The 12172-nt window shown below is 43.9% G+C and overlaps 2 protein-coding genes across 2 annotated transcripts in view; one reads left to right on the top strand and one right to left on the bottom strand.

The window, feature by feature from the left end:
- Positions 1–1549, top strand: part of sf3a3 (splicing factor 3a, subunit 3) — a 7040-nt gene extending 5491 nt beyond the window's left edge. The window contains exons 15-17 of the mRNA XM_023413234.2: positions 936–1026; positions 1126–1181; positions 1273–1549. Coding sequence (XP_023269002.1) covers positions 936–1026; positions 1126–1181; positions 1273–1350 — 225 coding nt within the window. The 3' untranslated portion in view covers positions 1351–1549. The remainder of the gene's footprint in view (positions 1–935; positions 1027–1125; positions 1182–1272) is intronic.
- A 4487-nt stretch (positions 1550–6036) lies between these two features.
- The window catches only part of maneal (mannosidase endo-alpha like), a 12238-nt gene continuing 6102 nt past the window's right edge, over positions 6037–12172 (bottom strand). The window contains exons 3-4 of the mRNA XM_023413179.1: positions 8430–8506; positions 6037–7094 (exon numbers count right to left, since the gene is read on the bottom strand). Coding sequence (XP_023268947.1) covers positions 6458–7094; positions 8430–8506 — 714 coding nt within the window. The 3' untranslated portion in view covers positions 6037–6457. The remainder of the gene's footprint in view (positions 7095–8429; positions 8507–12172) is intronic.

The raw sequence follows: 12172 nt of genomic DNA, 5'->3' as shown, positions 1-12172 counted from the left end.
GTTGGGGGGGTAGCCAGCAGCCAGCAGCCCACACAGCCTGTAAATAGCTGTTGATATTTAAAACCAGAACAGTCATTCTTTGTTGTGATGTGTTGCCCTGTCGGGTTCCTCCACCTGTTCTAGGAAACACAAACACGTTTGTCTAATTCATGTCGCAAATTATATAATATCGCGAATTGTATTATATAATACAATATTACACATTTCCATTTAACACCAGTTCAAGCTTCTTTATTTTGATTTCAACTCCACTTTCGCCTCCTTTTGGCGGCCATCTTTCCTCTCTTTTCTCCTCCATCCATACACTCCACACCTGCGAGCAGTGAGTCCGATTTTAAGAGTGTAAACCAAATATTGGGGCTGTCACTTTGTATTCGCACGTGGGGTGAAAAGTTCCTATTCGAGCTGTAACGACCCGTTTGAAATGAAGCTGCAGTTTTCTATAAACAGGTCACACCATCAGCAGGTAACGTCGGTAAATAAACAGAACCGAACTTGATCCGGATCACGGTGATAGATTTGTTTTTTCGGGCAAATAATATGAGAAATGAGGTCGGACCGTTTGTCTCGACTATCGGTTCCATGTTTTGCCCCGCTTCATTTTTAGTTCAAAGGTGAGGGAGCTCCCGCCTGTTGTCTGTCCAACTGTGTGTTCTGCGTTAATGTAGAACTTAGAAATTAGAACTGTTAATTCAATTTAGAACAGATTGCGGGTCATTATGAATTCATTCAGTCTTCATTACATCATATTTTATTTTGAAATTGACATTAGTTCGTATATTTGGCCAATGGTTGGAAAAAACAACGTGGTGAATGGATGAACTGAATGTTTCGTTTTCATGTCGTTAACTAACGTGACTTGACGACGCTAACAGAAGGGGGCGGTAACTACGCGGCTGGAACCTTTGACGTGTATTTTGCATTGTGTTCTGCAGGAGTGGCGGCACGCTCACGGTATGCGCTGTCTCGGTATCCCCAACACTGCCCACTTCGCCAACGTCACTCAGATCGAGGACGCCGTCTCCCGTAAGTCTGTCCCCAAACGTCCGGATTTTGAAGCATTTTTAATTATTTTGGAAGTTTGTTTTTTAAATAAGCGACGTGTGTTTTGTGTCTTTGCGCCAGTGTGGGCGAAACTGAAGTCGCAGAAGGCGTCGGAGCGGTGGCAGCCGGACACAGAGGTGAGTCCACGTCGGCTGGAATCGGCACCAACCGGATAAATAATTCTTCCTGCTCACAAACGTGCACGACTTATTCTGCGACTTTTTTCAGGAGGAGTACGAGGACTCGAGTGGAAACGTGGTGAACAAGAAGACGTACGAGGATCTGAAGAGGCAGGGTTTGCTGTAGAGTCACAGAGGAAACCAAGAGATGTAACTTCTACGGAGCGTCCTCTAAAATGTGTTTTTTGTTTTTCTTTTTCGTAAGTTTTTCTTTTTATTTGTAAGTAGTGATGTTGTTTTACACGCTGTCCCATCCTCCATCCCTCCCTTTGATAACTTTGTAACGTGGCAACCGATGATTACCGTAATAAAGGCAGAACTTTTGACGCCGTGCTGTTTTTTTTGTCCTTCATCACCTTCATCACCTTCATCACCTTCATCTTCACTCGTTCAGCTTCGGCTCGTGAATCAGGGTTTATCTGCTGCTGCACCGACACACACACACACACACACACACACACACACACACACACCTCTGTGGGTGTGTGCCGGATTTATTGGTGCCACTGACTGTGTTTGAACTCTTGTTTACTACTGTGATTTTATAGTGGCATTAAACGCTTGAGGGATGCATTAAATCATGACATAAATCAATTGTTTTTAATGTTTCTTATGTTGCAGCCGTATGTGAAAAAGATATTGGGGTTTTTTTTTCCCCCTCAACAACCTCCACTCTCATTATCATAATTATTATAATCGAGAAGAGAACCACATGCTGTTATTTGTGATGACAGACGACTCTCTCAGCTGGCAGGTCGTCTCTTGCTTCAGATGAACGAGTCACGCTTCGTCCTGTCTGATGTAAACTCCTGTGAACATGTCACGGGAACCTTGCCAGCGTCGGCCTCTGGCAGCGACCCAGCCCTGGTTCTTGTTTAAAAAAAAAAAAAAACCCTGAATTCCTCTGGGCTTGAATGTTTTTAACTACTCAGTGACTCTGAAGGATCGCATCACCTGTGTGCTATAATCTCAGCTCAGATCCCAGAGTAATCGCTTTAGTTTTCATCCTGCAGACCTTCAACGAAAGCTTCATTTTGCAGACGTGTTTGTACAGCTCGTGTAAGACGGAGACGGTTCATACACCGCTACCTTTACAAACCTCAGCCGGGTGTTGGGAGTCAGTAAGCTGGATGTTTTGGGCCTCTACCATGGGTCACCTGTGCAGCAGGTTATTATGACGTTTTTCATCATTATTCAAAAGCATTTTGCCAAAATATTAAAGGTCAGATTTGCGGACGTGGCGGCAACGTGTTGACATGTTCATCTCCCTCCCACAGTGCACACACACATTGATTGGTGACACTTAATTGCCTGCAGGTGTGAACGAGAGCAGGTTGTTTGTCTCTCTGTGTCTGTGACAGAGTGGCGACCGATCCAGGGTGAAACCCCGCCCTCGCCCAAGGTCAGTTGGGATTGGCTCCACCCCCCCGTGACCCCCACAGGAGAAGCTTTGATGGGCTTCTTCACCTGGGACCCCCCCCCCCTGCAAGATAAAACAGCACTCTGAACATCCCAGTCACTTGAAGTTATATCAGAGGAGAAAGTTACGTAACATAAAGAAATATGGGTGAAACAACAACCTCCACACACACACACACACACACACACACACACACACACAGATATGGTGTGATCGCTGATGCAGCAGAAATGCATATCAGGTGATCGTGTACGTGCACGTCTGTGCTCGTGAAACTGGCAGCCGGTCTCAACTTGTGCAGATTAATAAGCATCTCTGTGGGAGGAAACAGGTCGGACTCGTGCTCTTCACTCTGAGCCCTTCTTGCCTTTTTTAGACTCCCAGTCACCGGATGTAGAATCGTTTCAAGAGAGAGAGAGTTTTTATTCCAGTGTTTGTTCATCCATCTTGATCAAACCAGAGGAGCTGATGAGTTCAACCTGGAAATGTTTAGACCTGTGGTCTCCAGTCTCAGCGCTCTGCAGCTAATCAAAGCCTGCAGGTGGTGCTGCTCTACCACGATTCCCCTCATCGAAACTCACAGGATGGATCGTACAGGCTCAGTGGTAGAAACTCTTCAGCAAGGTTCAACTCTGCCACGAACTGAGAGGTGATGGAAAGATAATATGGAGCCGACGAGGCCTTAATTGCTGGGTTCAGTCGAGGATCGCAGACCTTCAGATACTGTTCATCAAACTCACTCTATAGAAATATACCAGCTGAATGGCGGCCTGTTCCCCTCCCACTCTGAAGAGATGGGAGTTAACGGTGGTGGCTGTGGCCTCTGGAAGATGCAGAAATAATGTCTGGACCCCCCAATATTTACCATTTACATGCACAAAAATCTATATAAACAGACTATAAGTCAGGGAGAACTCAGAAAAGCATAACAGGCCCTATTTAAATCCGAAAGCTAAAGATTAGCGATGATTAGCTGCTCCGAGGTCTGACATTTGTGAGAGGGGCTGCCGGCCGCCTGCTACTAACCTGATTTCCATGGGCGCAGGCTTTATGGGGACAGAGCTAGCAAAGCGTGGTATTACTGTCCTGAGGGATGTGCTGCGCTCCAGTGGTTTCTCATTCACACGAGGGCGGCAGCCGGGCCGCTCTGACACCGGTTGGATCACCACTACATCTGATGTGTTCCACTTCCAAATGCCTGCCGTGGACTGGACGTACTGCCCGCAGCCTGAGTAAGTACCTCCTCAGTTACTCAGGCATCGTGGGTAAATTACGCAGGAGCATGTGGGCCCTCGTAAACTAACTGAAGTGAAGTCTGTGCGCTGAAAGCTGCTCTGTGGGTTTATGAATTTAAAGATGATAGAATAGTTTTGGATTACTCTGAAAATATAATAATAGTCACAATGCATGTTCAGCATTTACCCTTGGTCAAATGAAATTAATCATACAAATACAGTACTGGCACAAACTGCAGGTGCACTGTGTGTATTGTATGAGAAACAGTATATGTGATGGGGTTTTTCATTCGTTTATGGCACCTGTTATCGTCAAAGATCAAGACTGAACCCAAACGCAGACACGAGAGGCGCCGGTTAGTCCAAAAAAACAAGTATTTTATTTTAATAAAAAGATAAAGGGATGGTGGCTGGTGGGATCCAGGGGGGGAGGTGAGCTCCCCGGAGGGCTTGGGCTGGCAAACAAGGGCTGGCTGTCTGGAGGAGATCCTGGAGGCAGAAAACTGGCAGGTCATAAAGACAATCTCAAACAAACCGAGTGAAGACCAACCATCGAGGGGTCGGCTTAATATTGCTGCAGAGTTGAGTGGTGGATGGAGGCCAGGTGTGCTGATTACAGATGAGGGTCAGGTGTGAGAACCAGGAACCAGGAAGGCGCGGCCCACGGACAAAGAAAGAGAAACAGACAAAACCAAAAACGAAACCAAGTGCACCACGTCCACACTAAGGTTGAAAATAAAGAAAAGAAGATCCGCTCCAAACAATCAGGTGTCACTGGGGGAGAGGTCGTGACAGTTTGAGACATTATGAAAATGTTATTATGAAATCCTTGAAACTATACCTACATATATTCTAATTATACATGTTTTGTTTTTTCAAATGTAATTTCTAATGTCCTTTTCCTGGGGCTAACAGCTAGCCGACATTAAACCAAGAATGGACAAACCATGTCTAAACAGAAGCTGACATTATGTGTGTTGTTACGTGATATGAACACCAGCACCTCTGAGCCACGGAGACCAACAATCAAACCTATTACCATAAGTTTTCTTGCAGCAACACCACCTGCACCACCTGGTCCATCAATATACCCCCATTTGGCCTTTTATTTGTCCCCTCCTGCTGAAACCCCATTTCATCCCTCCATCCTGACCATCATCCCCTTAACTTTACTCGTTATTCCAATAAGCTTACTTGCATAAATATTTGTTAGTGAATAGATTAATGATTCCAGTTTGTTGCAGCTTGTTGGGACCTGGGAAAAGTAGTAACGGGATAAAAGAATACAAGCGGTCTTTAAACTCTGTCACAGTTCATAGGTTGACTTCCCGTCACCCACAGGTTTCTAAAGAGTGGTTTTGAAGCTCAGAGTGAGCTACTCCGCCGTCACCATCTTGGCATCTCCGCTGTAAACATGTTTATTTCTGCTGTAAATTTGGACATTTTAACATGGGAGTCTATGGGAATTGACTCACCGTTGGAGCCAGACTCTAGTGGTCGTTAGAGGAACTGCAGCTTCTGGTTCTTCAGTGTCGGAGGTTGCTGCTTGACTCCAACTTTGACCATAGTTGTCACCGTTATGGACCGTTCAGATGCACTCAGATCTCTGAATAAAGTTCTTCTGTTTTTAAACAAACCGTCAGATCGCCTGATGTTTCATGTTTCTCACCCTGTCAGTGTCATCGCAGCCCGAGCTCTCAGCTTCGGTGAGTACAATAAGCCAATAAATGAGAGGTGGAGGAGAATTATCCTTTAAGTTAGAGGTGTGCACTGATTTCCCCTGCTGCTGACATCCTCAGCCTGCCAACCCCGAACTGTATTCAATGAATAAAACTACTTGAGAGTCTTGTTAACTTTTGATTTCATAACTTAATTGGTTTATAATTGTGCTGTGCGATGTAAAGTGTGATTCCTCAATGCACACACACACATCATTTGGCCCAGCGGGAGCCTCGTCTTCTGTCCCATCTTTTAAATACTGCACAGCCTCCTTAAGATCGACTGCAGAGATTATTTCAGCGTCTGATTTCAACTGTTATCACCACAAACAGACCAAGTGTACAGCTGCAGTATCTGTCCTTACAGCTCAGGGCAGATCTCTGATGGTTGCTTTTCCACATCTGTCGCTTTATGTCAAACACTGATTCTCCAAACGGTAAACAGACACACATTTTTTTTAATTTGTCTACAAGGAAATACAGGGAAGAACATTCTTAGAACAAGAACAGTCTCCTATCATAAGAAAATAAGAAAAAAAGAAAAACCCTACGGAGCAGAGTTACTGTACATAGCCACACTTTCTCGACGTCTCAAACAGATACCGAACTGATTTTGTTAATCAGGAAACGATGATTATCCGTCGCTGTGACCTTGTAGATCCGACCAAGCGGTGACATTATTAACCTGTACAAAAAATGTTAGTGATTAAAAACAGTGACAGTAGAGTGAAGGTTTGGGGGGGGGAAAGCTCATCAGCGGTGCTAGAGTAACGGAGAGAAACAAGTACATGTACGAACATAAAGTTGTTGTCTTTCTACAGTGAGAGGCTCAGTGTATCTACCGGGGTAATTAAACCATGTTCACATCAGCCATTTGTCCTTCTCCTTGTTGAAGTTCTCAGACCACTGACGCGTGAGCTCCAGGTAGTGGCCAGGCTGGTTGGGTTGGTAGTCCAGGTACAAACGGGTGACTGTTTTCTTAGGTACCGCCTTCTCTATCTGCGTTCCTTCATGCCACTGATTAAAGGAGGTGATGGTGACGATCTCTGGTCTGACGGACAGAGCTGCCTGCAGGGATGTCTCGTAGTAGCGTCCGTTCACCCGGTTCCTGGTGTTATGGTTGTTCCACGGTCGGACGGCCGTGTCTACGTACCCCGGGCCGACGCTGGGGATGAACAGCAGATTGTTTGCGTCGCAGAAGGTCTTGATGGCTTTCCAGTTCTGGTGGGATGAACCGAAGGAGAATCCGTTGGAGGCAAAGTAGGTGTACATACCATCGAAGCCGCTGGCTAGGATGTCGTGTTTGTGGCGCTCCTCGACGATGAGGGCGACGAAAATGCCGTCGTAAGGCGTGCCCCTGACGCTGTGGGAGCCTTTAGCTGTCAGGAGCTCCGCCCAGGACTCTGGTGGTGTCAGGTAGGAGTCGTAGACATAAAACAGAGGCAGGATTCGCCCCGTGCTGGACCTGAATCTGTAGAAGGCGCCGTGTTTTCCATACCTGAGCAAAACAGAAGAAGTGGTTATAATATGCAAAATAAATCAATTTTAAAGTTTCTATATCTTGACCTTTTATATCGATTTATCAGGATATATTTGTGGTTTTAACAACCAGAAACCATCTCAGTGTAGTTTTACATCTCCTCTCTCAGGCTTCTCTCTGGAGCTCTAGTAACAACAGGTCGGTGAGCCAATCAGAAGAGAGGAGGCTCTGAGCCTCTCTTTTGATTGGCTGACTGTTTTCTGAGTGATCCAATAAAAATGAAGCAGATTTCAGGTAAAAACACTCAGAACCAAATCCTGCAAGGTTTGGATGGTGGGTCCAGGTGGGCGGGGCTTGGTGACTGCTTTGTTGTGACATCACAAAGTTCCAGAAGTCCTGACGGCTGGTTTTAAGGCTCAGTTTCTGAATACAGGCTGTGTGCATTTCTCTGTGGACTGAGGCTTTGATACTTTCACAGTATTAATATAGAAGCTACACCTGACACAGACCTTTACACTGGAGGAGCTTTAAATAAAATACACATTTGACTCCAGAACCAGGCTAGAGCTCTACAGAAGCCACTGATCTGGTCTGTGGTCTGATTTCTTTCATTATAAATATATTAATGTCACATCTGGCACCTTTAATACAGCTAAACTTTCACAGGTTGAGTTTGTGTCAGACATTCAGAAAATACTTTACTTAAACTGTTGTCTCTTCTGTCTCCACAATATTTGTTTCATTTTATACAGATGGTCAGCACAGTGGGTTTGTGAAATACTGGCAGCAGAAATCAGAGCTCATGGCACTCTAGCCTTGGCTTTGATTTTACTGCAATCCAGTATCATTATAAACATCACTGAGACTCTTTGGTCTCGTTTTCTAGTCACATTGTGATGTTTCAGACCAGTGACAAATATCTTATTAGATGAAATGTAATGTGAATAAGCTCATAGCCTTTCTCCAGTTCTCTCTCATGAAGCTTACATATCGTATACATCACTATAGGAGTAGTGACAGGAGGATACAAATAGGACAATTTTATGAGGTAGACAAAGAGTCCTGACTTCCTGTTCCTCATCTTCGCTCATCAGGCTTCATGTTTGACCAGCATTATTTTTCTCAACCTGAGGTGGGCAACCATAAAACCCTAAATCCAAAATCTAACCAAGTACTATCCAATCAGACGCAGGGCAGCGACGGGTCTTTACCCACCTCAGGTCAAACAAAAACACTAAAATAGACTTTTAATGTCACTGGTCGCTGATGGGGAAAACAGAGGTTTACCCTTTGGTGAATGAAAGGAAACAAATGGGGCACAGAGGAAAGTGGACGCACAGAAAAACAACTTACTTGTCAGTAATGTATTTGATGTTGTCATGCATGCTCTGGTCCGTCCGCCCTTTGTACGGCTGAATGTGAAAGGCCACCTGTGCAGAAATACATTTGAACATGGATGTCAGCTAAACGACTGTAAAAGCAGAAGCAATTAAACAGAAACCTGAAAAAATAAAAAGGTTATTCATCGAGTTTCACAATGAAAACTTGTTCGTTATTCCAGTGTATTATTCGTTTTGATGGACATCATCTGTGGATCGTGCTGATTATTTAGTCGTGCTCTCTGAAATTAAAGGATATTATCTTTCTGTCGGAGCCGAGTGCGACACCCTCTAATATCCATCATCATTGTATTCAAGTTGAAGTCAGGATTTCCCTCCTTTCACTTTCTTGTTTCCGCTCTATGAACCCTCTAGATGTCTTAGGTCACCAGGCACCAGTCTGACCAGGCAGCGCCTTCACATGAAAACAGGGTAAATCTGCATTCACTTATTATGCTACAGACTCCAAACTAACGTTTAAAAAAACAGGCTCAAGACTTTTATGTGCAACTCAGCTTTTAATTGCTGCTAATGATTGTTTTTATGCATTATGTACTTTTTAATCTTTTGTTTTTCCGTTCTATTCTTTTTATCTGTCTTGCTCATCAACTGCATTCTGTTTCCGGTCTGATTTTATTCTGAAAGTCCTGAGTGGAAGTTGTGATTCCTGTCTTTTACAAATTACTTGTAAAATCAGTTGCGTTTCTACTACAAGAGATTTTAATACGTCCCCTGAACAGCGCTACGTCTTCAGGGCAGATTGGAGGCCACAGGTTAGCTGGCTAGCATGCTAACTTCAGTACAAGAAAAGACGTAGATAGAGCAGAGAGTTAACATTGGTGTTGGTTTCCACCTCTGGAGACAGGTGTTGGTGAGTGAAGAAATAAAGTTTGATGCTGAACTTACAATGTTTCTTCTAGATGGGGAAAGTAATTAGCCATTAATGCTAATGCTAATGCTAGCTATTTAGCAGTAGCAAAACTTACAAATGGCTCCTTTAGCCATGTGTGGGTTGTTTATTTTTGACGGTAAATATCTGAGAGATTACGTAAACACCTTTGAAGATGCAAACTCCTGCTGGGTAATGAGTAATGATTTGGCCACTGCAGTAAAGTTTACTTAACGAAAGATGTGAATGAAGAATTAGAATTACTGAGTGAAAACAAACACAAGACTGAGAAGAGTCTAAATTTAAAAAATAGCCTGTACAGTTGACTCTGGTTCAAAGTCTTCTCGCACAGACACAGTCTGAAAATAAGTTTAAATAAAGTTTAATTTATTCTATAGCTTTTAAAATGTCTCTATTTAGACCAATTCAAATCCTGCTGTCCCGGACGGACACTGAGTCTTGTTCCCCATTCTTTCATTTCACATGTCGAGGACTGACAACGTCTCAACCGCAAATAGTGGTGAGAGCGACACATGACTGACAACTACTCATAAGTAAATGATGGATTTAACGTCAATCATGTCCATAAAAGGAGAACGAAGCGTATAGCAGCGTGCTGATGCGTTTTCCTTTGTGTGGATAATTGTTGCTCAGCACCTGCACAGGGTTTATGGGTGTAGATAATACATAATGCATGCGCCGCTTGATGACTGGCAGATGAAACGTTTGTCACACAGGCTTCTGCAGTGGAATTATATGCAAATTATTAATAGAGTATATCTGCAATGAGAAGTGGAACAGGTTTTTCCTGCTGATCAGTGGCGTGTGAACAAAGCAGGACGGACTCATTTGACCTTTTATTACAAACTGTTGCTTCATTTAATACATCTGTGTTATTAAAAGGTTATACTTTAGCTTTAACAGATGTATGATTGTTAGCATGGCATGCCTTTACATCTATCAAAACATATTGTTGTTAATGATTAAACATACAGTGTAAACTTGAACTGTGATGTTTGAGTGTGATATTGCGTCCTTGTACCTGGTGTGGACCAATACAGAACGTTTTTGATGTTGCGCACCATTTGGGCCTCAAGAGCTCAGGGGATATTAACAGGAAATATGAGAATCAAGTGTAAATAAAGTTATTTATTGTTTGTTATCCTCCCAAAATATTAAGCTGTAAGGTACATAAAGCTTCTATCAACCAGTAGCATAAAGTAAGAAATGACCCCAAGATGATGAAAGCACGCATCAGGAATGATATCCTCAGGTTTACAGGCTAACGAGCTAACAGGCTAACAGGCACCCGGACACAGCGAGTGTGGATCTCTGGGCACTTCTCACCCTCAACAGCCGCCATCTTGGCTACGTAGCGGAAGGGGTAGGACCACCAGCGTATCTTCAAACGTGTGACAACGTGACAAGTCAAGTGAGCAAAGCAGACGGTGGACATTTTTCGTAGGCCACGTGTTGCGATTGCCATTTTCGGCGAGTGCACGGCGGCACTGTTGGATTTGAGACAACACTACCCTGTCAATCAAATTCATGCACTACTCCAGGGAGTGTACCGAGTACACAGTGTACTACATGTGAGTGTACTGACTGACTTTCCCTATTTCAGACGCAACAGGAGTCTGTTGTTCCACTGGCACACGGACGAATCTGTAGATCCTTTATTCCTCGACACACAAGATGCAGTTCGGCACCTACAAGAAGTCAGGCTGAGTCATTTACGAGCTCGTAGCACTGAATGGTCTCAGCAGCGAGTGCGTACACCTACTGTAAGCCCTGAGGGGAAAACACGTATCAATCTGTCACCACCTGCACTTAACGCAAACTAAACTTTGTCACTCGAGTGAAGAGAGGTGTTTAACACTCTTCAAGGCCGTAGTCGCAGGCAGTTAGACGGTTATATAAAAGCTGAACAGGAGGGAGGAGGCAAGAGCCGGTGTTGGATTCACACTGCAACCTATGTGTACTTCCTGCAGGCAGTACTGTCTGTACCTTTGTAAACCTGGTGTGAACCAAACTGGAAAAAGAATTGGTACAAAAGATTTGTTCATTAATTTACTGAAGCTGCTCCTGGAGGAAACATCAGCTAAAGTGAAAGGTTCCCAGTGGAGTTATCATTGTTCACAATCACAGTTTTATTTACGTTAAACATTTTTATTCTCAAGAAACTGCAGTTTTCTCTGGTTTTACTGCTATTTGTGCTTCCTGTTATCGGGCCATTACCACCACCCACTATTGACATACATTACTGTGCATTACCCTTATTAATACGGATGCTTGAACACATGAGCTCTACAGAATTGCCAGTGGTTAAAAACTCTTAACTCCCTTTAAGTTTGAAAAATAATTTCATTTTGCAAGTGGCATATTTCTTAATTGGGAATGTGCTCATATTCCCGCCTGGCCACTCAGGCACAAACAGGCAGGCAAAGACTGTGTCCCTCTTCCTCTGGTATAAAGATAGAAAGAGACACAAGAGCAGACTAAGTTTATCCTGCAGGACACGGAGGTGAGAGGGAGGAGGAACAGGGACCAAGTGAAGCAGATGCTCACCATCCCCACAGCCGTGTAGTTTCCTCATCTGTCAACACGTTCAGATAACACAGGATTACCACTGACCCACAGTTTCAGAAATCTCCATTTTAGTTGCTTCTCAGTCGTAATTAAAAATTTAAATCAATCTGCAGAGTTTTTATGAGATCCAGAGGGAATCAACAGTTCATATGCAAAGAGAGAATTTTTTAGAGGAACTCAATTAAAACGTGAAGAACATGAGAACAGTGTGTTATGTTCTGTAGCGGGAGCTGGGGGGT

This window comes from Seriola lalandi, unplaced genomic scaffold (assembly GCF_002814215.2).
Source record: "Seriola lalandi dorsalis isolate HSWRI2012SDOR001 ecotype SW California unplaced genomic scaffold, Sedor1 jcf7180002054505, whole genome shotgun sequence".
Taxonomy (NCBI): Eukaryota; Metazoa; Chordata; class Actinopteri; order Carangiformes; family Carangidae; genus Seriola; species Seriola lalandi.
The sequence above is the reverse complement of the archived record's forward strand: the minus strand, read 5'-3'. Positions and strand labels throughout refer to the sequence as shown.